We start from the raw sequence: 26,713 nt of genomic DNA on the forward strand, positions 1-26,713 counted from the left end.
TCTAGATATATTCTCAAGCGGCCCTTTTGGTTTTCTTTGACCACTATGGAATTTACCAAGTCAGTCAGCTCAGTCACTTTGTCTATGACGTGCATTCTTTAAATGTCCTCTGTAACAATATTAATATTTGGGGAGAATTTATAAGATTTAGAGTAGGCCACATACACATTTTATTTTATTACTGAAGAAATATTGAAGATCTCTTGGAGAATGTAAGCACCTTTCACAAGTAGGTGTTAATTGAACTGATGTCATAAAATGAATGACCATTGTTTGGAACTGGAGACATGATGGCTAGTGGAAGCTCTTTTCAAGGGTTTTGCCAGAGTGCACAGAAAGGTCACTCCTGTTGTTTGCTGGAGAAGGTGGGGGTTTTGCAAGACATGAGTCATATGCTCTCTTTGGAGTTTCAGTTAGAAGAGCGAGAGAGTTGAGTGTGTGGGACACTGACAACTGAAAAGTGCAAGACAGGAAAAACTGTTTGAAACTGATGAAAACAAGTTCCAGAGCAGTAGATGGCTGGAAGTGCTATCTGTCTGATGTTTCTCTTAAAATGGTAGAAGGAATGGAACTCTGTGGTAGCTTGAAGAAAGAGATTACCATCTAGAAGACCCTGATGGGGCAAGTTTCATCAGCGAGACCCTGAGGTGACTAGTGGTGGTACCTCAGTTGTGGAAATCCTGGAGCAACAAATATTTCTCTCTGCAAACCCTACAAGAACCTTCCTGAGCGGTAAACATTTACTTTTCAAGCACCTGGTGAACTTTATACATGTTAAATTCTGTGCACGGTATGGTGATTGCCTGCAACTAGAGAACTTGGAAGAAGGAGAAGTGAGATTGAATTGTGAACCAAAGAACTTTTCTTAAATACACACACACACACACACACACACACACACTACATACATGTGCGTTTAGAATTAGAAGGGGGTAATTTGGGTTAGTATAGAGTATAGTATAAATATAGAGTTTTGTTAAAGTTTGATTCTATTTTCACATTTGAAGTTGATTAAAAATAACTTTTGTTTTGAAAGCCATTTGTCTTGGTGAATGTCTATTGCTACTGGGTTTTGGGGTCTTTTGGGCTTGTAACACCTCTATTTGGATCCTTGAGTGCAACTTGCTTCCTTCTTTCATCTCATTCGACATCTCATGAAGGTGTATGGATTCTAGTATCTGGGTGTCAGAGTCCTCATTGTTGTTTCTTTTTTGTGGTGGATCTTCTTGTCATTTTTCTTCACTGATATTACTGTTTTCTTCATACCAAACTTGCACATCTTTGCCCAGTGGTTTGCTTTACCACAGGCTCTACATTCAGAACTGTATGTGGGGCATTTGTTTCGGTCATCGAAGGATGTTGTCTGCTGCATTTCCTGCAGGTCTTGGGGATTTGCACTTTTCTGATTGTGTTGTTTATAGCATCAACCCTTCCTTCTCTTTGCTTTGGGTAGGTCTGCATAGAGAAGGATTTAATTTGCATCCTCGTGGCTTTGAAGGCTCTGGTTGTGTCTATAGCTTCAGCCAGCTTCAAGCTATCCTTCCCTATAAGATACTTTTGCACTTCAGGATGGGAACTCCCTCATATTAGTTGATCAACTAGTCTTTCCTCTCTATCTTTAAATCTGCATTTTTCAGCAACAATTTTTAGTCTAGTGAAGAAGTTATCAATAGTTTCCTCAGTCTCTTGCATTAAGCCTTGATAATCATAATGTTTAATTCTATTAGATCTGGGTTCAAGGTGAGAAGCAAACTTTGCATTTATCTGCTCTGGGTCATTTTTCTCCAACTCTGTAAACTTCCAGCTATTAAATAAGTCAAGACCTCACTCCCCTCTCCAGAGAAGTATATAACTGACCTCCTCTGCTGTTGCATTTTGCTTGTGAATGCTAAATTGCACTTCTGCTGAAACCTTTTAAACAATTCAAAAATGCCTTCAGCCTCCCAGTCCACCACTGGGTGAAGTGCTGTTGCTCCAGCCATGTTTTCAGTAATTTTTTTTTCTCTTCTTCCCCTTTGTATTTCAGTAATTGTATGACTTTATTCTTGTTCTTTTACACCGCTGCCACCATGTTACATCTGAGTTACTTGGGAGGCCTCTTAAATAACTTAGAGATGCAAGATTCAAATAACAGAAGAGACTTTATTTACTGATGCCTTCCACCATCTCGGGAAAACTGTTCACACACTCTCCTATACATACACCCCACAGTGGTGCACAACAGTACTACAGTGAGAAGGGTTTATTCTTATGTAGTTACAAAATAGTTCACATTGTCCTGACTATATAACAGGCATTAAAGATAATGATTTTGTATAAGACTAATCATTTAAGATTTGAGAGGCCAAATAATTGGAGAGATATGGTCAGATAAAAGTGCAGTGAACTTGGATTCACTGGTAGTGTGCTGTGCTGATGGCTGGCCCCACCTCCTGGTTCCGCCCCCATCTGCTCACATATAACCCTGGTTTCCCGCTTACACTCAGAACCCATCTGAAGACAACTGTGAGATCCTACCCATAGTTATAAGCTAATAAAAGCATTTGTTCTTCCTCCAGTCATGAGAGCTTTTATTCATGTTATAATTTTATTAGCTTATTCCCTAAACGATGGAAGCACTACTCAAGCCAGGTATGTTACTGATACACCCTCTGTCCCTCGATGCAGCTGAGCAGTTCACACACTGGCTATACTGTTTCCAGGCCTACCTGAACACGACCAGAAATGTCTTCCACACCGATGAACTCAGGAGGTCCTCACTCGTTTCCAGGGTAGGAATTAAAAAGTATGCAGTCATCAGGGACTACTCTACATATGACGCTGCCATCGAGGTGTGGAATACCAAGTACCTGAAGTCACAAAACGAGGTCCTAGCGAGGCACCAAATCTCACTACGTCACCAGTGGCCAAGAGAGACTATCGATGACTACCTACTGGATCTGTGGACGCTTGCCAAGGAGTGCAGGTACGAAGAAGCTCTGAGCTGCATTCGTGAGGAAGAACAGATCTGTGATACTCTATCCGCGAGGGTCCACTCAAGATACATGATGCAGTGACTGTTCGAGACGGGAAAGACGGACCTAGCTAGCCACATCAAACTGGTTAAATTGCTGGAACAGCCAAGCTCGATAACAACAACCTCGAAGCCAGCGAGCTCGCTCACCCAGGTGACCCCTTCCAAGGACCAGCTGCTCCTGCTACCCCTGCCCTAAAGGCTGCCGCTTCCCATGCTAGGGAGTGCTTTTTCTGAGGCAATAGCCAGTATCCTTGATCTTATTGCCTGGCAAAAGCCTCAGTGTGTTCCAGCTGTGGCAAGAAAGGGCATTGGGCCAGGGTTTGTCATGTGAGGGGAAGTCCAAGGAAGTCTGCAGCCTTCACCATTCCTGGATCCGATTCCAGCCCCAAGCTGTCTGCCTCGAATTTACCCGAACCCACTTGCTCTGCGACATGCTGTCGGAGGGTGGCAGTGACGAAATGACACAAAAAGGCTCGGCAGCCATCTTGCCGTGACCCAAATTCAAACTCTGTACCATTATCGTCTGAGGAGGAAAGAGGGTGGCCAACTTGCAGAGCCAAGAGGTTGACGCCATCTTACCTATGCAGGGCAACCCAGGACGGTGGGGGCCACTTAAGTGAGGAGCATGGAGTCTCCGGGAACCTAGATCAGGACAGACCTCACCAGCTCAGCAAATCCATAGTGACTGTGAAGGTAAACAAACATTCCACTAAATGCCGAATCAACATGGGCTCTACTGAAAGCTTCATAGACTCACGGTCTGTGCAAAAATACAATCTAAAGATGCATCCTTCCAATTACAGCATATTCCTCGCATCTCATTCACATTCCACATGTGTTCAACAACATCTGTCATTTGAAGGGCGGGGGGAATTCTGTAAATTTTGCTTGTATATACTTGATGAATTGTGTGCTCCGGTGTTATTGGGTCTGGACTTCCTGTGTCACCTTAAAAGCATGGCTTTGGTCTCCTCTCCCCGGTAATGGTTCGGAACGGAGAGCCACTAAAATCAGAACCCACGTGCAGCCGCTCCAAACTGAATATTGACGCGCTACCTTCCTTCCTGAATCTGTTCTTAGACTGCAAACCCATTGCTACCAAGAGCAGGAGGTACAGTACAGCAGACCAAGATTTTATAAAGTCTGAGACACAATGCCTGCTCGATAAAAGTATCATTGAACTTAGAACAAGCCTGTGGAGAGCGCAAGTGGTCGTGGTAAAAGGAGAAAACAAGTCCAGGCTAGTAATTGACTATTGTCAAACTATTAATTGGTACACACTCCTGGACGCATACCCTATCTCTTGAATTTCGGACACAGTGAATGATATTGCGCAGTATCGGGTCTATTCGACCATCGACCTGAAAGCTGCCTGTCACCAGCTGCCAATCCGTTCCGAGGACCATCCATATATAGCATTTGAGGCTAACGGTCATCTATCAATTCTGGAGCGTCCCTTTCTGTATTACTAACAGGGTTTCTATCTTCCAAAGGCAGCTGGACAGAATGGTGGATGAGTATGGGTTAAAGGCTACCTTCCCCTACCTTTAATGTCACCATCTGTGGCCACACCTTGGAAGACCATGACATCAACCTGCAGTTTTCTCCATGTAGCAAAAGCCCTGAACCTCACTTATGCACTCAAACAAGTGCGTGTTCAGGACTAAATGTCTGGCTATCCTTGGCAACATGGTGGAGAATGTCATCATTGGTCACAATCCTGATAAGATACTGATAGAGCTCCCCATCCCCAGGGCGACAAAGGCTTTGAGGAGATGCCTGGGGTTTTTCTCATATTAAGCCCAGTACGCTGATAAGGTTCACCCTCTCTTAAAAGCCACTAATTTCCCCCTCTTGGGTGAAGACCAAACGGCTTTTAACTACCTCTGGAACCACATTGCGAAAGCCACCATCCACTTGGAATGTACCTTTCCAAGTGGAAAGCGGTGCTTCGGACTTAGCCCTGACCTGGGTTATTTTTGCAGACTTTACAAGGCCACAAGCTCTGGAACCCATCAGTGGAAAAGGAGGCTCAAGCCACTGTAGAAGCCATAAGGCACCGGAGACACTACCTGGCTGGTAGAAGATTTATGCTCCTCACTGACCGGTGCTCGGTCGCATTAATGTTTATTTATGTCAAGATGGGCAAAATCAAGAATGACAAAATTGCTAGGTGGAAGTTTGAGCTCTCTACCTACAATTATGAGATTGCCTATCAGCCAGGAGCTCTTAATGACCCTCCAGATGCCTTATCCAGAGGAAGCTGTGCCTCTACACACACTGGCCAACTGTGGTCTATGCATCAGGAGCTCTGCAATCCAGGGGTCACCTGCATGGCTCATTTTGTTAAGGTGCGCAAAATCTGCCCTACTCCATGGAAGACATCAGGGAAATTACCAGGTCTGTACAGAGTGCAAGTCGCACCTGATCAAGTCATCCAGGCCCTTCAAAATGCTGTGTCGATTTTACGGGACCTCTCCATGAACAGGAACACCTTCTTCCTCTCTATCTGATGAGCACTCCTGCTTCCCGTTCACCATTCCATGTCCACTTTGTCAGTGATAAAGGCCCTGGACTCCATTTTCACCCTGTTCGAGTATCCCAGCTATATTCATAGCGACTGGGGCTCATCCTTTATGAGAGTCCAGCTACACCAGTACCTGCTGGTGAGGGGCATCGCATCCAGCAGGACTACTAGCTGCAACTCCCAGGGGAATGGGCAGGTTGAAAAGGAAAATGCCTCGGTCTAGAAGGCTGTCAAACTGGCTCTGAAGACAAAAGGCCATCCAGACACACATGAGCAGGAAGTCCTCCCTATGGCACTCTATTCCATCCAGCTGCTACTATTTACCATGACCAACGCTACTCCTCACAAGCTCCTATTCACATTCGAAAAGTCGGCACTGGGAACTACACTCCCAATCTCCAGTCCTTCTCAGGATGCACATGAGGAGAAGCAAGACCGACCCCCTAGTGGAAAGGGGGTCACATCAATAGCATGTAAGTCTATGTGGATTACCCAGATGGCAGGGAGGAGACAGTCTCCAACAGGAACCAACCAGAACAGAGGGTCTGTTGGCTCAGGTTCCCTGCAAGCCACTGGGCTCATTCTCACCACCCCCAGTCAGGGCCTCGGGGATCTGGATCAGGAGGAAAGTGCATCCCCCCTCCAACTTTGAGCTGGAGACCCAGCCTGCCTCTCCTCCCTCACAAGGGGACCAGGAGACCAAGAGACAAAGGGCCCCCCCCCAGTGCCATGGTGCTGCACCAGGATATCCAGACTCCTGGACCACTTAAATCTGTAAATTTGTATATAATTGTATATTTTTCAACCATTGTTTTTCTGAACCCATGTTCTCTGTCTTCATTCACAGACCCTAAATACTACAGAAAGGGCTGAATGCAGTGAACTGGGATTCAGTGGATGTGTGTTGTGCTGATGGCTGGCCCCAGCTCTGGCCCATCTGCTCACGTATAACCCAAACCCAGAACCCTTCTTAAGACCCTACCCACAGTTATAAGCTAATTAAAGCATTTGTTGTCCCTCTAGTTGTGAGAGCTTTTATTCACACTTCAATAAGTGAAAAGGATTTGTAGGGCCATTGACAAACAAAAAGTATTCAAATTTATGGCAGTATTTAGCTGTAAATGGCATTGAGACCCAATCTCACACTTGGATTTTATTAGCAATGAAACATTCAACATTTTACATTTATGCTAAATTGAGAGCAGAGTCAGAGGGGCAACAATAAAATATTATTTGCTGGATGTAATTTTTAAACAAGAATAAAACAGAAAATGTTGGAAATATCAGACTATGCTAAAAACCCTAAGAAACAGGTCTGAGGAATCCGACCTTCCACGAATCAAAGGCACTCTACTGCTGGAAACCCTAATGAAAGGTTATTAACCTGACACTATGGTTACTGTTTCTCTTCCCATGCATGTTCTCACCTGCTGAGTTTTTCCCCCAACAGTTTTCCTCTCAGATCTATATATTTTGTTTTCAGTATTTAAATGAAAGTTTTCAAATGATGAAGTACTTTGCCATAACTATACGGTGTGAAACATCCACTCCTACCTGCTGGTAGATAAAACCGGAACCTCCTTTTGCCTGGGCCACTAGCTAGCACACTCAGCAGAAGGGGCGGTCCGAGCATGCGCAGCCACTCGCGAGCCGGTGATGACGGTGTTTTCTCTCCCCCTCCCCCAATGTCCTCCTCCCAGAAAATGGCGGCAGTCCTGGAGAGCGGGGATAAGAAAGGGAGTGAGGAATGGAGATCTGGCCGAGGTATCCAGCGGATGGAAACGTTGGGCTTTTATGAGGCAAAGAATGAATCAAGCAAGCACGCAGGGAAGAAAGACAATGTGTCAGGTGAGCCGAGCGCGCCTTGGCGGGAGTGTCGTTTTTTTTCTCTGCGTGTGTGAGTGGGTGCGCACTCTGGCCCTGCTGCCGGTGGGAGTGGGGCTCGCGGCGACGGATCGCCCGACGGTTATGACTCCGAACCCTGTGGTGTGTCCTCGAGCCCAGTCCTGCATCGATAGTCCAGGAGGAGTCCTCTCGAGCCTGTCCGGGCGGTGACAGCTGTTTATGCCTGTCAATCAAAGATGCAACCAGAGGCTGAGTCGGGACAGCAGTGCAACTCAATGAACACATGTTCCAGGAGGGTACTGTAAATTGGGTGGGGGAATAATCTGTCATTTCATTCAATGGGTTGAAGATCCGAGTCACAGTTTTGCAATTTTCCAACTAATACTAGTTATATATTTCATCATACTTGCAGTTCAAAACTGGTGTTTGCTTAATTTTCTAAGGTCTTAAAGGTTCCTTTAATCGTCACGTAATAATACATCAAAAATCTAATTAATATACGTGATCTGCTGCAACTGGTGTCTGCCGTAAGGCAGAGTCTCCATGAGCATTGCCTGGAGCCCCTAAAAACGAGAGAAAGTATCTGGATTCGTCTTCAGAGCTGCTGCAGCCGCTGACTCCAGTTCAAACCATCGGCCACCCGAGGTCAGGATCCAAACGCGATACAATCCATATAACTATAGAGCATTACAACAGAAAAAAAAAGTTCCTTTGGCCCTTCTAGTTGGTGACGAACTATTATTCTGCCCAGTCCACTGACCTACACCCCTTCCAAATTCCTCCTCACCTCTCCCAGTCCCAAGTTTTTCTTACACTTTAAAGTTGTGCCTGCATTCACTGCTTCAGCTGGTTCCACACTCCCACCACTCTCTGTGAAGAAATTCTCCCAAATGTTCCCCTTAAACCTCTCATCTTTCACCCTCAGCACATGTCCTCTGATTTGTATCTCACCTAACCTCAGTGGAAAAAAGCCTACTTGCATTTACCCTATCTGTACCCCTCATAATTTTGGATATTTCTGTCCAATTTCCCCTCATTCTTCTTTGCTTCATGGAATAAAGTCCTAGCCTGTTTAACTTTTCACTCTAACTCAGTTCCTCAATTCCTGACAACGTGCCAGTAAATCTTCCCATACTCTTTCTAGCTTATTGATACCTTTCCTGTAGTTAAATATCCGAAAATGCAAGTAATACTCCAAATTTGCCCTCACAAATGTCAAACAAATTTACCATAACATCCTAATTTCAATACTTTGACTTATGAAGGCCAAAGCACAAAAGCTCTCTTTGCAATCCTATCTATCTGTGATGGCAATTTCAGGAAATTGTGTATCTGTATTTCTGGATCATTCTGTTTTTCAACACTCTTCAGTGCTCTCCCATTTACTGTGTTTGTCCTACCTTGGTTCTTCCAAAATGCTACAGCTCACTTGTCTGCATTAAATTCTGTCTGCCATTTTGCAGCCCACTTTTCTAGCTGGTCCCACTGCAACCCTTGAAAACTTTCCTTGGTGACACTACACTTCTGTGTCATCTGAAAACTTGCTGATTCAATTTACCACATTATCATCCAGATCATTGGTATAGATGACAAACAACAAAGGACCCAGCACCAATCCTTGAGGTGCACCAAAAGTCACAAGCCTCCAGAGAGGCAGTCATTCACAAGCACTCTCTGGCTTCTCACATAAAATCAATGTTCAATTCAATTTAATTCCTTGGTATGAATACCTTGTCAAAGGCCTTACTAAAATCCATGTAGGCAATATCCACAGCCTTTATCAACTTTCATGGAACCACCTCAAAACTCTAAAAATTGTTAAACATGACTGTGATGGAGTATATAGATATGTTTTTGGGAGATAAATTGAGGCAGGTATTGTTAGTGTAGGTCACATACAAACACTTTAAAATAGATCTTATTTAAATTACTGGAGCTCTGCTAATACTCGACATGTCGGGGCCTCTGCAAAATCTTTGGAGAGTGCCCAAGAGACTTCACTAATTGATTGTTGTTTAATAAAAAGACAACAGATGAAAGAGCTTGTTGGTGCCGTCTTCTGTCTGGAGTGGAACTTGCTGTTCTAGGAGCATCATGTGGTTTTGCAAGCAGAGAGAGTCAAACAGGTTTTCTCTCAGAGAGAGAGACTGAGATCACTTCCTCAGTGTCACAGTCAGCAACAGCAACTGGGATTGGAACAGGACAAGGTGGCAAGCTTGTGGAAAACCCCATTTGGAATATGTACTGTGAGTGCTTAGTTCAGCCTGGTCAAAGCCCTTGTGGTTCATGCAAGAGGAGAGGACTGGCTGTCTAATGTTTCACTTGGAATAAGAGAAACAAAAAAGCACTCTGGTGACCTGAAAGAAAGAGGTTATCATCTGGAGAACCCTGAGGGATAGGTTTCATCAGCAAGACACTGAAGTAGTTGATGGAAGTAAATCAATTGTGGCTGTCCTGGAACAACAAATTTCTCTCTGAAAACCGACAACAACCTTCCTGAGCGGTAACCATTTACCTTTCAAGCACAAAAGCCTGGTGAACTTTATAAATGTTAAATTCTGTGCACAGTATAAGAATTATCTGGAACCAGTGAACTTGAAGGAATGAGAAGTGAGATTGGACTATGAATCAAAGAACTTTTCTGAACTTACACACACATTACGTACACGTGCATTAGATTTAGAAAGGGGTTAAGTTAGGTTAGTTAAGTCAATAGTGATAAGATAAAGTGTGATTCTGTTTTCATGTTTAAAGATAATTAAAAGCAACTTTTATTTAAGAAATCATTTGTCTTAGTGAATATCTATTGCTGTTGGGTTTATAGGTCCTCTGGGTTCGTAACAATGACCTACCATGCACAAAGTCATGTTGACTATCCCAAATCAATTCCTGACTATCCAAATACTTGTGTATATACAATCTCTTAAAATGCCTTTCAATAACTTACTTATTAGAGATGTCAGGTTCACCAGCCTACAATTTCCTGGGTTATTTTTGGAGCCATTTTTAAATTACGGAACAATACAAGTTACCCTCCAATCTTCCGGCACCTCGTCTGTGGCGATGGATGTTTTAAATAGAATGCCAGGGCCCCGTGCAATTTCAGTCTGAGGGAATACATTCTCAGGCCCTGGATGAACAATGAAATCCAGAACCTGCTGAGAGCCAGATTGCCAGCATTTAAGTCTGGAGGTCCAGATCAGTACAGCAGGAGCAGGTATGACTTGCAGAAGGTTATCTCTTGGACAAAGTGGAGAATCCAGATGAAAATCGAAACAACAATGGACACCTGACCTGTGGGAGGGCCTGAACAACATAACCTGTTACAAACCCAAATCCAATAAAGTAGCTGACTTCTCCCAAAAGAACTCAACATCTTCTACGCCTGATTTGACAACAATAACAGTGAAGAACCATCCCTCTACACCCTCGCATCACCTGACAAATCCACCCTGTCCATATCTGAGGATGACGTGTGTGCTGCCTTCAAGAGAGTGAATCCAAGGAAAGTATCCGGCCCAGATAGAGTTCTTGGCCGAGTAGATCTGTGCTGATCAATTTACAGCGGTATTCAAGGAGATCTTCAATATCTCATTCCATCAGGGTGTTGTACCCACCTGTTTCAAATAGGCATCAATCATACCAATGCCCAAGAAGAATGCCTTAATGATTAACTAGTCGCACTTGCATTAACAGTGATGTGTTTGAAAGGCTGGTGATGAAGCATATCAGCTCCTCAATGATACAGATCCATTCCAGTTCACCTCTCATGGCAACTAGTCTATGGCAGATGCCGTGTCACTGGCCCTACACAAAGCCCTGGAACGTCTGGACAGCAAAGATAAATGCATCAGGATGCTCTTTATTGACTACAGTTTAGCATTAACACTATCATCCCCTCAAAACTGATCAGCAAACTCTAAGACTTGGGAGTTAACACCCCACTGTGTAATTGGAACATGGATTTTCTCAGCTCCAGACCACAATCAGTGAAAATTGCTAATCTCCATTAGTACTGGAGCACCACAGGGCTGTGTTCGCCCCCTGCTCTACTCGCATTATGCTTGTGTAGCTTGGTATGACAAATACACCATCTACAAATTTGCTGACGATACCACGGTAGTGGGTTGTATGGGGATGAGTCTGCATACAGGATAGAGATTGAAAACTTGGCTGAATGGTACACCAATAAAAACCTTGCATGCAATATCACCAAAACTAAGGAGCTGATTGTTGATTTCAGGAAAGGAAAGCCAGAGGTATACAATCCAGTGATTATTGGGGGATCAGAGGTAAAGCGGTTGAGCACATTTAGGTTTTTGGGAATCACTATCTTGGAGTTTACTGATCTTTCCTGGACCAAACACACTAATGGCATCATGAACGAAGCACAACAGCGCCTCTGCTTCCTCGGGAGTTTGCGGAGGTTTGGTATGACATCAGAAAACCTGGCAAACTTCTAGAGGTGTGGTGGAAAGTATGCTGACTGGCTGCATCATGGTCTGATATGGGAACATCAATACCCGAGTGTAAAGCCCTCCAGAAGATAGTGGATAGTGTACACAGTCCAGGACATTACAGCCAAAACTCTCCCCACTATTGAGTACATCTACTAGGAGCACTGCCGTTGGTGAGCAGCAGCAGTCATCAAAGACCCTTACCACCCAGCAGATGTTTTGTTCTCACTCCTGCCATCAGGAAAGAGGTATAGGTGCCACCAGGTTCATGATCAGCTGCTACCCCTCTACCATCAAACTCCTCAACAACAAACTCAATCAGGGACTAATTTAAGGTCTCTTGTGCTCTTTGATTTTCTTTGCTCTCCCTGTATTGCCATCAGTTTGTTTGCATTAGTTACCTGTTTAGAGTTATTTTGTTGTGTGTCACGCTGTGTGCAGTTAATTTTTGCATGACCAATTAGTGGTAATTCTGCTGCACCCACAGGATAAAGGAATCTCAGTTGCATGTGATGTCATGTACTTTGACAATAAATCTGACACCTTATCCACTTTAAGGCAGCAAGCATCTCTTCCTCTTTAATCTGCCTTGGTTCCATGACCTTACTGTTTGTTTGCCTCTTTTCCTTAGACTTAGTAGCATTTTCCGGAGTCAATACGGATGCAAAAAAAAACCTTTTATGATTTCCCCAATCTATTCTGGTTCCATGTACAGCTGACCACTCTGATCTTCAAGAGGACCAATTTTTACCATTTGCTATCCTTTTGCTCTTAATGTACCAGTGAAATGCTTTGGAATTTCCTTCACCTTGTCTACCAAAGAACCTTATGTCTTTGAGCCCTTCTGATTTCCCTCATAAGAATTTTCCCTGCATTTTTGTACACCTCAAGTACCTAGTTAGCTCTTTGTTGCCTATATCTGCTCTATCTCTTCTTAACCAGATCCACAATATCCCTCAAAAAACAAGGTTCCCTATGCCTTTTAACTTTGCCTTTAATCCTGACAGGAACAGAAACTCTGTACTCTCAAAATTTCTCCTGTTGAAGGTCCTCCACTTACCTCCCACATCCTTGCCTGAAAACAACTTGTCCCAATCCATGCATTCTAGATCCTTTTTAATTTTCTCAAAATTGGCCTTTCTCCATATAAGAATCTCAACTTGATGCCCAGACTTATTCTCCAAAATTAACTTGAAACTAATGGTATTATGATCACTGGACCCCAAATTTTACCCTACACATATTTTTGTCATCTGTCCTGTCTCATTGCCCTCTCTCTAGTTGCTACCTCTGTATATTGATTTAGAAAACTTTCCTGAACACATTTGACAAACTCCAAGCCATCCAGCCCTTTTACAGTACAAGTCCCAGTCAATATGTGGAAAGTTAAAAATCGCCTTCTGTCAGTTTCCTGATGCTGATTTGCTGCCATTGAGTATTCTATAATACAACCCCATTTACATGATCATGCCTTTCCCATACCTCAGCTTCACCCATATAGCCTCAGTAGAGAGGCCTCTGGTATGTCCTGTCTGGTTGCTTTCAGAGCTCAAGGCCCTTTGGGAGGTCTTGTTGTCCTCAGCACCCTCTTGCATACTGATTCTGATACCTGATTCCCATGAGCCAGTCTCATGCAGACTGTGTGAGTTCTTTGACCACAAATTACCAGCAACCTATGTGAGTCCTTCGACTGCAATTTGGCAATAGTGCAGAGTCTGTGTGGATCTCTCAGCCACCTAATCCCTAGCTGGTCCATTGTCATGGACGCTCTCCTGTAGGGTATTGTTATGGGCCCAGAGTATCCCAAAACCCAGCAGCAATAGTAATTCACCAAGACAAATGGTTACTCAAACACAAGTTGCTTTTAAATGTGAAAACAGGATCAAACTTTAACTTACTATTAATTTAACCCCCTTCTAATTCTAAGCACATGTGTATGTAATGTGTACATGTTCAAGACAGTTCTTTGATTCACAATCCAATCTCACTCCAACAAGTTCACTGGTTGCAGGCAGTTTTTGTACTGTGCACAGAATTTAACATTTCTCAATCTTCACCAGGTGTTGGTGTTTGAAAGATGAATAGTTACCACTCATGAAGGTTCTTGTTGGTTTTCAGAGAGAGATTTGATGCTCGTTGGACACCCACACAACTGATTCCTTCCGATCAGCCACTTCAGTGTCTTGCCAAAGAAACTTTCCCCATCAGGGTTTCTAGATGATCACCTCTTTCTTTCAGGACATCACAGAGTTCCTTTTTGTTTTACACATTTCAACTGAAACATTATACAACCAGCCATCTCTTCTTGTATGGACCACAAGGGCGGCACCGGGCCCAATCTTCTGAGTTCGTTCATCTGTTGCTTTCCAAAACAATAATCCATTACTACACAGTATGTCCAATTAACACCCAATAGTAACGTCTCTATAGGCATTCTTCAAAGTTTTTGCAAAGGCACTCGGAGCCTGGACTGTCTGTCTTGAGCCAAGCTCTTGCATTTTAAATGAGATTTGTTTTGAAGTGTTTGTATGTAACCTGCACAAAAAAAAAGCCACAATTTATCTCCTTTAAAACATTCTATATACAATATAAAATCTAACATAATCTGTCACAGTATTCTCCTATGCTACTCCTTCTCAATGGGTGGTACAGTGTGTTGTCTCAATTTCCTGCACCAGATTGCTGCTCTATCCAGAATCTGCAACCTCTTGTATGCAGCCCAGCACAGACACTGCCATCTTGGATTCAGACCTCCAAAGTTGCATGGTTTTTTTTAAAAAAAAAAGTCGGATTCTTTAATAGGCTATTTAAAGCCTGTATGGAGCTCTCAGCATCAGGACAAGGCAGTATGACCCCATGGAGCAGTGGTGTGTTTCCACTCTCCTGGGTCCACACCAACGGCAATGCTACCATTACAGCAGCTATGGTAACACCACTTTTTTTCATTTCAAAATAGATAGTATGCTTGAAAATCCACATCCTCCTAAATATTTTGAGATATTTTAGATTTTAAGAATATTTCTTGCTTACTTTATGTGCGATCATTTTGTGGATCTTCTATGTGTACTTTGTGGGTTTTGTTATCAAGTCTAATAAACTAGTTCTACTGCTGTCTAAGAATTTTAAGTGATAAATAAAGTAAAATTTCGTTAGAACGCGGTAGTTGGGGTCCAAGATTTCGTACTGCGTTACAACCGAGTCGCGGAACAGGTGCAGATATGTCATGATTCAGGAAGCAGGAAAACAGAATTTAAACCCACTCCAATTGTGTTGCCGTATCCACCCCCCGCTCACCTGACTCGCGCTGCCAGTCTCCCCTCGCCCATTTTAAGAGTCCATTTATGAGTTTGTGGCTGTTAGCCTGGCATCCTAAAATCAATGTTTGGGGTCCACAGACACCCACACTATAAGCTATTCCGTGGATTAACGAATCACGTTCTAACAAGGTTTCACTGTAATTGCGTAATAAGTTGTTACATCCTTGGGTTATAAAATACTTGTTTTTCACTTTTTGAAGGTGAGATGTTATTGCTGCCAAAATGAGCAATTCTTGTCCATTCTCTGTTGAAAAATGTCAGTGAGCCACATTCTGAACCACCAGTTCTTTTTAATGAAGGTGTTCTCACAATACTGTTTAAAAACAGAATTCTAGGATCTAGTCTCCGTGGCGATGAATAAACAGTGATCCATTTCCAAATCATGATGGTTTATAAGAGGATGCGGATGATGATGGTGTATTCCGATGCATCTGACATCCTTATTATTTGGGGTGCAAGTATAACCATATAACCACTTACAGCACAGAACAGGCCAGTTCGGCCCTACTAGTCCATGCCTTAGCAAATCCCCACCCTCCTAGTCCCACTGACCAGCACTCGGTCCATACCCCTCTAGTCGCCTCCTATCCATGTAACGATCCAGTCTTTCCTTAAATGTAACCCATGATCCCGCCTCGACCACGTCTGCCGGAAGCTCATTCCACATCCCCACCACCCTCTGCGTAAAGAAATTTCCCCTCATGTTCCCCTTATAATTTTCCTCCTTCAATCTTAAACCACGTCCTCTAGTTTGAATCTCCCCCTTTCTTAATTGAAAAAGCCTATCCACATTTACTCTGTCTGTCCCTTTTAAAATCTTAAACACCTCTATCAAGTCCCCTCTCAATCTTCTACGCTCCAGAGAAAAAAGCTCCAGAGAAAAAAGCCCCAGTCTGCACAACCTTTCCTTGTAACTCAGACCCTAAAATCCTGTCAACATTCTCGTGAACCTTCTCTGCACTCTCTCTATTTTGTTTATATCTTTCCTATAATTTGGTGACCAAAACTGTACACAGTACTCCAAATTTGGCCTCACCAATGCCTTGTACAATTTCATCTTAACCTCCCTACTCTTGAGTTCAATACTCCGATTTATGAAGGCCAACATTCCAAATGCCTTCGTCACCACACCATCTACCTGAGTATCAGCCTTGAGGGTACTATTTACCATAACTCCTAAATCCCTTTGTTGCTCTGCACTCCTCAATTGTCTACCATTCAATGTATATGACCTATTTAAATTTGCCTTTCCAAAATGCAGCACCTCACATTTATCTGTATTAAATTCCATCAGCCATTTCTCAGCCCACACCTCCAGCTTTCCTAAATCACCTTTTAATCTACGGTAATCTACCTCACTGTCCACAACACCACCAATCTTTGTGTCATCCGCAAACTTGCTTATCCAATTCTCTACACCTACATCCAGATCGTTAATATATATAACAAATAATAGTGGACCCAGGACCGAACCCTGAGGAACTCCACTAGTCACCGGCCTCCAATTGGACAAACAATTTTCTACCACTGCTCTCTGACGCCTTCCATCCAACCACTGCTGAATCCATTTCACTACCTCCTTATTTATACCTAATGCCTCCACCTTTTTTCCTAACCTCCTGTGGGGAACTTTGTCAAAAGCTTTACTAAAGTCCAAATAGACAACATCCACAGCTTTCCCTTCAACATTTTTTGTAACCCCCTCGAAGAACTCAATCAGGTTTGTCAAGCATGATCTACTCCTGACAAAACCATGCTGATTACTCCCTATCAATCCTTGTACCTCCAAAAATTTGTAAATAGCATCCCTCAGAACACTTTCCATCAACTTGCCCACCACAGACGTCAGACTTACAGGCCTATAATTCCCAGGTTTGCATTTGGACCCTTTCTTAAACAGAGGAACCACATGCGCCACCCTCCAATCCTCCGGTACCACCCCCGCGGCCAGTGACATCCTAAATATCTCTGTTAATGGCCCCACTAACTGTCCACTAGCCTCCCTGAGTGTCCTAGGGAACATTTTGTCCGGTCCGGGAGATTTATCCACCTTTATCTTTTTTAACACAGCCATCACTACCTCCTCGGTTATCCTTATATGCTTCATGACCTCCCCACTATTTTTCTTTACTTCAACTGGTTCAACATTTTTTTCCCTAGTGAATACCGAGGCAAAGAAATCATTCAAAATTTCCCCCATTTCCTCAGACTTCTCACTCAGCCTACCCTCGCTATCTACAAGGGGTCCAATTTTATCTCTCACTAATCTTTTACTTTTATTGTACTTATAGACACCCTTTGGATTTATTTCTACTCTGTCAGCCAAACCCTCTTCATGCCTTTTTTTGGCCTTTCTAATTTCTTTCTTAAGATTCCTTCTACACTCCTTGTAGTCCTCCTTCAACTTCTCAGCTCCCTGCTCTTTATACCTCTTGTACACCTCCCTTTTTCTCCTAACCAAATTTCCAATATTCCTCGAAAACCAAGCCTCCCTATGACTTCCAGCCTTTCCTTTGATCCAGACCTGGACATAACTACTCTGTACCCTCAAAATTTCTTTTTTGAATATCCTCCATTTTTCTTTAACATCCTTATCTGAAAATATCCTGTCCCACTCAATACTCCCCAAATCCCTTCTTATTCCTACGAAATTTGCTCTTTTCCAATCCAGAACCTCAACTTTAGGCCTCTCCTTGCTCTTCCTTAAAACTACCCTAAAACTAACAGAATTATGATCACTAGACCCAATTGGTTCTCCAACATTAATGTCCGCTACCTGACCTAGCTCGTTCCCTAAAAGGAGATCCAGTATTACACCATCCCGAGTCGGTTCCTCTACTAACTGATCCAGAAAACAATCCTGAACTCCAGCCCATCCAGCCCTCTAACCATATGGGTATCCCAATCAATGTGTGGGAAGTTAAAATCTCCCATGATCACTACCCTATGATTTTCACACATATACGTTATCTCCCTACAAATTTGTTCGTCTAATTCCCTTGGCCCATTTGGTGGTCTGTAATACACCCCTATTAGCACCCTCTTGTCTCCTCCACCCCTCAATTCCACCCAAACAGCCTCACTGGTCGATCCCTCCATACCATCCTGCCACCTCACAGCAGTAATGTCCTCCCTAACAAGCAGAGCAACTCCTCCTCCTTTTTTACACCCTGATCTATCACATCTAAAACAAATGTATCCCGGAACATTAAGTTGCCAGTCCTGCCCCTCCTGTAGCCAGGTCTCACTAATTGCCACAGTATCGTGACCCCAAGTATCTATCCATGCTCTCAGCTCATCTACCTTGTTCACTATGCTTCTTGCATTAAAATATATGCATCTCAGAGAATGACCCTCACATATATTCTCTTTTTTACCTTCTACCCTAATCTCCATCCTACCTTTCTTATCTTTTTTATTCCTAGCTAGGTGGCCATACTCCCTGGACACTGCTCTCACCCTCTGTTCCCCACCCCACTGCCAAACTAGTTTAAACCTTCCTCCACAGCTCTAGCAAATCTACTTGCCAGCACATTGGTCCCCCTCCAGTTCAAGTGGAGTCTGTCCCTCTTGTATAGGTCCGACCTTCCCCAGAAGAGATCCCAATGATCCAGAAATCTTATCCCTTGCCCCCTGCACCATCTCTTTAGCCACGCATTCATCCTCCACATCCTCCTATTTCTACCCTCACTAGCTCATGGCACGGGCAGCAATCCAGAGATTACTATCTTGGAGGTCCTGTTTTTTAACTTCCTACTTAATTCTACATAATCCTGTTTCAGGACCTCATCCCCACTTCTAACTAAGTAATTGGTCCCCACATGGACCACGACCTCTGGCTGTTCTCCTTCCCCTTGCAGAATGCTATGTACTCGATCAGAGATATCCCTGACCCTGGCACCAGGGAGGCAACATACCAACCTGGATTCCCTATCTCTTCCCACAAACCTCCTATCTGTCCCTCTGACTAATGAGTCCCCAACTACAGGAATCCTATTCTTATCCTTCTTTCCCTTCTGAATTTCATGCCTTTCGATCTTTGATCAAATTTCAGGACTACAACATTATTAACAATACCACTTTATTAGTTTTTTAAAAACTTGAACTCCATTAACACTGGCTGAGGTGCTATTGAGAAACTGGTCCTGCAGTAAGTAAGTCTGCCAAACACTCAGACTCTGCCTGTGGTCTGGCTGGTTCCTGTTCTTATCTCCTTTTACTGACTCATACACCAACATTATTTCACAAAACAGTGAAGCACATGTGGATATTAATTAAAATTGATCAATCTACCTTCTGCACGAGGCAGACCCTTACTTCCACATTCCCTCCTTTTATCATTTCAAGATAACTCAAGGGCATACATTGGTAAGCTGGCAAAAAATGAGCCCAAAAGAAATGAAAGCACAAAAATTACCACAAGCAGAATGATGAAGCCTTTCTCCGACGATTGCACCAATGGGTTCCAAACCATTCACCTATTGGGTAAATAAAATAATTGAGCATGTTTCCCCTTAATATACTTAAATTGTTAGTATGGTGGCATATATGGTTTACCAAGTTGGTAATATTTTCTCAGCTATTGGGGATATAAATCCAGCACTCCTGGCCCAAAATTGCACACATGCCTCCTCCATCAGCACGTATAAAGTCCAAAGCCAAATGATTCTTCATTGATGCTGTCCATATGGCAACTATATTGACTAAAAGTTGTCTGTGTCCTCTGCTGCTAGGAACCTATTAGCTGCATCATCAGCCAACTGCCAGCATTGAGACCAGGTGCATGAGCACCTTAGTGGCCTTTGTTGTACCATACGTGTGAAACAGGATCATAACAACCTGCTTGGCTGTGGAAATCCTCATTTGTTGAAATGCCGGTGGGCCAGGTAGGGTGATCCTTCAGGTTTGATACATTGTGGATCTAAGGGACACCATAACCAAGATAACACAATCCCATCCAATTAGTGGGCAGCCAAGGGTAATCCCTGTGCGCACAGATAAATTATGTACCATTTTAAGCCATCATCTGTTGCTAGAAGACCCCACTGTACACTATAATCAAGGTATGACTTCTCAAAACAGGTTCTCTCAACTTGCACCATGAGAGAGTGATCCATTGTCAACTGGTTTGATTTTCTATATTCACAAGTTCTTCTGGTGGACACCCTATCTGCAGCACTCTACATGTTCATTGTTCCTGACTGGTTTTCTCACCCAACACGTGTCCTATTGGGTGTATTGATTAGCTGGAAGCTCTGGGGCATGTGTGAATGGATATAAGGTGCCAGACAACTAAGTAAAGGAGGTCAAACCTCGTACAGCTTTCTAACAGGAGCGACTGACTTCTGTTTGATTATTGTCATCCAGCTTTACTGTTATCACTATTTATTTGTAGCATAGAAACCATACAAAATGTAGCCAATCATTCTGGATAGGAGTAGTGTACAGGCTCTGTTGCATGTACCACTCAATGGTTTTGTTGAAGATATAGCACACTCATTGCAATGGATGGGGATGGAAGAACAGATCCAATAACTTGAGCCATTAAACTCTTTAGTAGCATGCAGATGAGACATGTATAAATATGTATTCACATTCAAAGTCCTTCTTGGCCTCTTCCATTCAATTTGTGCAGGATGCAACACCTGAGTAGTTGTGGTTACTGTCAAAATGATGAGAAGGGACCTCACCCTGTGAGCTCAGTGTTGTTGGGAAGAGAATCAGGTTTAGTGGGTTCCCAGAGAGATTAGTCTGGACACAAGTGTTACAATCACAAGTAACTTAAACACACAAGAGACAAACGGGAGAATGTTAAACAGTACTCAATTACTAATTCACTTGAGCAATGATATAGACATTCATCTTAGACCAAGATTGGACTCTGACAATAATGAACTTCTACTCGACATGCTCACACACTTGAGTACACACACTACAAGCAGGAACTCTTGCACGCGCCCGATTTCCCTTGCCAATGAGGGTGCGGCTCTCTGCAAGTATTGATCTATTGCAATACTACGGCTCAGCTTCAGTGCAGTGCACACCTTAGCTGTGACACTTCCATCCACGTCCACAGTACTGACCTGGCATGGAATGATGTCCAGGGCTTGGACCATAAGGCAAAGAGAAAGAATGTGCAGTGCATTGGTATTATGTACAGTGCTAATTTGTGCTTCTAACCAATGCCAAAATGTTTGGCCTGGAAGTCAGCCTGAAGAAAACTGAGGTCCTCCATCAGCCAGCTCCCCACCATGACTACCAGCCCCCCCACATCTCCATCGGGCACACAAAACTCAAAACGGTCAACCAGTTTACCTATCTCGGCTGCACCATTTCATCAGATGCAAGGATCGACAATGAGATAGACAACAGACTCGCCAAGGCAAATAGCGCCTTTCGAAGACTACACAAAAGAGTCTGGAAAAACAACCAACTGAAAAACCTCACAAAGATAAGCGTATACAGAGCCGTTGTCATACCCACACTCCTGTTCGGCTCCGAATCATGGGTCCTCTACCGGCATCACCTACGGCTCCTAGAACGCTTCCACCAGCGTTGTCTCCGCTCCATCCTCAACATCCATTGGAGCGCTTTCATCCCTAACGTCGAAGTACTCGAGATGGCAGAGGTCGACAGCATCGAGTCCACGCTGCTGAAGATCCAGCTGCGCTGGGTGGGTCACGTCTCCAGAATGGAGGACCATCGCCTTCCCAAGATCGTGTTATATGGCGAGCTCTCCACTGGCCACCGTGACAGAGGTGCACCAAAGAAAAGGTACAAGGACTGCCTAAAGAAATCTCTTGGTGCCTGCCACATTGACCACCGCCAGTGGGCTGATATTGCCTCAAACCGTGCATCTTGGCGCCTCACAGTTTGGCGGGCAGCAACCTCCTTTGAAGAAGACCGCAGAGCCCACCTCACTGACAAAAGGCAAAGGAGGAAAAACCCAACACCCAACCCCAACCAACCAATTTTCCCCTGCAGCCGCTGCAACCGTGTCTGCCTGTCCCGCATCGGACTTGTCAGCCACAAACGAACCTGCAGCTGACGTGGACTTTTACCCCCTCCATAAATCTTCGTCCGCGAAGCCAAGCCAAAGAAAAAAAAAGAATTTGTGCTTCTAACCAATAATGACCATAGGTGATTTTTAGATGAAATCAAACCTTGATTGACGGGTGATGTGAGTTCTTAATCAGTTTCAGATAGGGAAGAAGCGTGTCCACCCACAATACACACACTTCAGACAAGCAGTGAGGCAACTTTTCCTCCACACACAACACTTGGGTTTTCCTTTTTTTCAGGTTCTTAAAGGTTACAGTTTGTCAAGTGGATCCTCCTTAGATGTCCTTCAAGCTTCATGGGAGTGGTCAGTAGCCTGTTGAATGGTCCCTTCTACTGCGCTCCACTTTTCCCCTTTCCCAGTTCTTGGTTGGCATGTAGTCTCCCGGCTATACAATCGGGTAGTCACCTTGCTGATCACCTCAGCCGAGCTTCCGTAAGCCTGCTATATGTAAAGCTTGTAGAGATTAATTGCCTCATGCTCACCTATCTTGTTACCCATCATTTGGAGGTGCATTCTGACTGGGATATTGGGCAAGGTTCCTCACTGGGTCCACAAGGGTCAACCATAGATTATCTCTGCAGCTGATCGTTCAGACCCGGTCTGTGGAGTGACCCTCATGAAATAATGCTGAGGGGAGCACTTTTCACCAACTTAGCCCAGTTTCTTCTGATAATTTAGCCAACTTTGTCTTTAGTGTCCCCCAGTGGCTTGCAGGTGGTGTGAGCAATGGAACTGTTGTTCAATTGCCAATTCCTTGCAAATTTCACTGTTCACCTTACCAATAAGATGCAGTCCATGTTGTCAGAGCCCATAACATGGAATTATTTAATCAGTAACATTTTTACAATAGTCAGAACTGTAATATAGTAGTAGAAATATCTTCTAGCCATTGACTGAACATATGTACAATATCAGACAATATTTATAAGTATACATGCGGTAATTCAATTAAAATCAAGCTGCAAGGACGAAAATGATCCGCCTAGCAATGGGGTAGTTCTTGATGCGCATGGTGTTCCCTTTCCAATGTTATTCTTTTTGCAGGTTAAACAGTTTTCAGCCCTTTATGCAGCTGCCTGATGGAAATTTGGGTGCTACCATGTTTGCAAAAAGTATGAACATTATTTACAGAGGTAAAAACTGTGTCAGAACACAAACTTGTTTGGCTGGGCTAAGCCACAACCTCGTACCCTGTCAGAAGCGGCAACCCATATCTGCCCATTGGTGGTGCTCTTGTTCAGAGGGTTCCCCCTAAAGAATGAATACAGATTCCATGTTAGGCATGCTTGGTGTTTGACCAAGAGCCCATAGGGATCCAACAGCGAAGTTTCTTCTGCTAATTTTGCCTTTTGATCTGTCAAATTGTTTCCTCTAGCAATGGGATCTGCAGCCATGGTGTGGGTGGAGCATTTGACCATTGCCAACTCTAAGGGTGGTTATATCTCTTACAAGAGATTGACCACCAGGGAGGTGTTACATGCTGAGGTCAGAAAATCTTGGTGCTCCCTTAATGCACCAAAGTCATGGGCAACACCAAATGCATATTGGGAATCTGTATAAATGATCACCTGCTGACCAGTTCCTGATGCATGCCCTTGTTAGTACAGAGTTTTCCCTTCTGTGTTGAGACAAGGGCCTCAAATGCTGCTGCCTCCTTGAGCTGTTTCCGTTATCAGAGCCTATCCTGAAAGCCGCTGGCCCCCTTGGATTGATTCAAAAACTGCCATCCATGTAAAAGGTGAGGTCTCTGTCTCTGAGTGGCTGGTCAGTGAGGTTGTAGAGGTAGTAAAAATCTTATTTCACAAAAGGCAATCATGGTCCTGGATTGAAGCTCAAAAGGGGGCATTCTAGGAATGTGGAGGAGCTATAGGTTATACAGTGTGAAAAAGTCCATAGGAGGTTGTTAAAGAGTGCCGTCTCAGTGGTTATATTTAGCCTGGATGTGATGCTGCAACTTTTGCAAAGTAAGCAATTCCACCACTGAATGCAGGATGAAAAACTGCACTGGCTGATGCAGAGTAATATTGGATACTGCTGCAGTCAAGAGTGTAAATGGCAGATAATACCTGAGTGAGTCAATAGAACTCCTCTTTCGTAGGTCCTCACCAGTCTGTTCGTCCCACCTTGGTGATGAAGGATATAGGTGTATTACTAGGGGAATGACAGGGAACTAAATCCCTTTTTGGATAAAGGAGTCAATAAGTGGCAATTTCCCCTCTTTGCTTCAGATTTCAAAGGGTACAAGGATATAGATGGTAAGACACAATCATCACATAAGGTCATTTCAACAGGGGAACAAGTTGTCAGTCTTGCCTCTAAAGAGTCTAAACTCTACACCGCCCAAAGATCCATAGTGGCGGTCCTGTTGTCAAGGTCTGAGACGTACAGTGTATCATTGAGCCACTTTTTGTCTCTACAGGACCAGTATAGTAGATGTCCTTCTTCAAACTGCTGCCACTGTCCTAATTGCCGGCCTGCCTCCTTGGTTAATACATGTACTAAATAACCTAGGCTTTTTGATCTGTAACCTCCTTTATGTCAAGGGTTACGTGGGAGACCATAAACCCTGTCAAATGATGTTAACGTCACCAGGCAAGCATAATCTTCCTTCCCCTCTACCTGCCCTATTATTGTAATCTCATCGGTCTCATGTAATCAACATTTTGTTGCGACCATCCTGTAGGATTGTAGATAGTCACATGATGGGTTTAATTGGGGGGTGGGGGGGTCAAAATCTAGAGGGGAAAGGGTTGAATGGCCACAATTGTGGCAATTTGAACTGGGGGAACTGCCTTACTTCTATGGGGCACAGGGTAATGCTGTTGTCAATACATTTAGGGCATAATGGGTCCCTCACTGCCAAGTTACATCTCAAGCCCCTTGTCCTTGTAAACAGGATCTTACAGCTTCAGTCATGGTACTGCACCCGGACTGGCTGAGTCTGTTGGTGAACTGGCTCTTCCCCTAACAATCCCAAAAGGATAATTGTCTCTTTGGTTAATGGGAATCGATGTCTCTCCACTATTTCCTGATCTAGGGTGGAAGCTATTGCCCTAATATCAATCGTTAAAAGGACATTGATACCGTGGGCTTGTCTTGGGGTTGGTGGGCAAGGGTCAGAAAGTTTCAGGATGGTCACTGGGTGAAAGGGTTTGTCATGGAGAATAGGGTGTGTCAGGTGTGATCCTCCCAACTTCCAGAGTAAATTTTCAGTTCATGACATTGCCTGAACTTTTTTCAGATTTTCATTCCCCAAATTATTATATTTTACTTTCATTTTTTTTCTCATCTGATCACAAATGCTGATTGAATATATTTTGAACAACTGTGGGAATTAAAATTAAGTAATTAAATTGATAGTTTTATGTATGTGCTTGGATTGTTTTGGTCATCAAAATCTTGGTTGTCCAAATTGCTGTGGTTGATCTCTGCTGCTCCATACTCTGGGAGAGAGGACTTCATTTATTTTCCATTCACCCCACTGTAGCAAATTAGGGATTTGCTTGACTTGCAGTATTTCTCCAAGTACTGGCATTAGACACCCTTCCGGGCTGTCTAGCTGTAGCATTGGAGAATTTCCATGCATGAACAACTCTTCCTCTGTGGGAATTGTTCTTCAATTTATCCAGCTCTCTCGTACCACCCAGAAATACTTTTATGACGAATTCCAATGGTGAAACATCTATTCTACAGCAGCAGCACTTCCCAATTGCTAGAACTGTTTGTACTATAGTGTCTCCCTTGAAAACTCGTGATAGATCAAATCAATAGCATACATTTATGTTTTTTTTAGTTTGAATATGCGTGATTTTTACCAGTCTGAAGAATGTCTGATGTCTCGGCATTGGTTGTTCACACACGAATGACCAAACCGCTAAACCTGTTTCCTTGTGCATACCAGAAATGAGATAATTAAAAGGGACTGGACTTGCAACGCATGTCATCGATATGTGCTATTCATTAGCCCATTGTTCAAGTCAGGCCTTCTGGGAAATTTACTTGGGGTCTAGGAGATAAAATATCAGAATGGGAATTACACCCTCATTCCTGTTCTGACCTTTTTACATAGCATGTGTCTGGGGAAAATGGCAATAACTTCTTGGAACACAGAGGTTGTGTTTTTTTTAAATTGACAATGGGAACGTTTCAAATAAAAATCAGTTGATTGAACTTCAATTATGCTGTTTTAATGTCGTAAAATGTTGTAAAGGAATTTCTTGGCTCATAAATACAATTTGATTGGTAAAATGTAAATGCATTCCCATGAATGTGATTGCTATTGTGGATCCAAACCCATTGTTTTGTATTTGTTTCCCTTTTTTGCTTTTCTGTTAAGCCTTCTGAGTCCTGTCAGTATGCCTCTTTTTCATTACTCTTATATTTTCCCATCCAAATCTGAACCCCAACTTTTCATCATGCCTTGGTCTTTCTGTTATATAACCATATAACCACTTACAGCACAGAACAGGCCAGTTCGGCCCTACTAGT

General features: G+C 43.5%; 1 protein-coding gene and 1 long non-coding RNA gene across 5 annotated transcripts in view; one reads left to right on the forward strand and one right to left on the reverse strand.

Moving 5' to 3' along the window:
- LOC138757565 (uncharacterized) overlaps positions 1-15,425 on the reverse strand; it is a 96,106-nt gene extending 80,681 nt beyond the window's left edge. The window contains exons 1-2 of the long non-coding RNA XR_011353700.1: positions 15,140-15,425; positions 7,098-7,611 (exon numbers count right to left, since the gene is read on the reverse strand). This is a non-coding gene — a long non-coding RNA (uncharacterized lncRNA). The remainder of the gene's footprint in view (positions 1-7,097; positions 7,612-15,139) is intronic.
- The window catches only part of LOC138757563 (transmembrane anterior posterior transformation protein 1-like), a 142,958-nt gene continuing 123,446 nt past the window's right edge, over positions 7,202-26,713 (forward strand). Inside the window, exons 1-2 of one of the 4 annotated variants that reach the window (XM_069925124.1) lie at positions 7,203-7,391; positions 19,896-20,048. Coding sequence is in view for 3 of the 4 variants with exons in the window: in XM_069925121.1 (XP_069781222.1) it covers positions 7,229-7,391 (163 nt within the window). In the remaining variant the exon portion in view is untranslated. Of the gene's footprint in view, positions 7,392-19,895; positions 20,049-22,459; positions 22,529-26,713 lie in introns of those variants that run through there. The other 3 variants (XM_069925121.1, XM_069925122.1, XM_069925123.1) reach the window with 3 other exon arrangements.

Source organism: Narcine bancroftii, chromosome 3 (genome assembly GCF_036971445.1).
Source record: "Narcine bancroftii isolate sNarBan1 chromosome 3, sNarBan1.hap1, whole genome shotgun sequence".
Lineage (NCBI taxonomy): Eukaryota > Metazoa > Chordata > Chondrichthyes > Torpediniformes > Narcinidae > Narcine > Narcine bancroftii.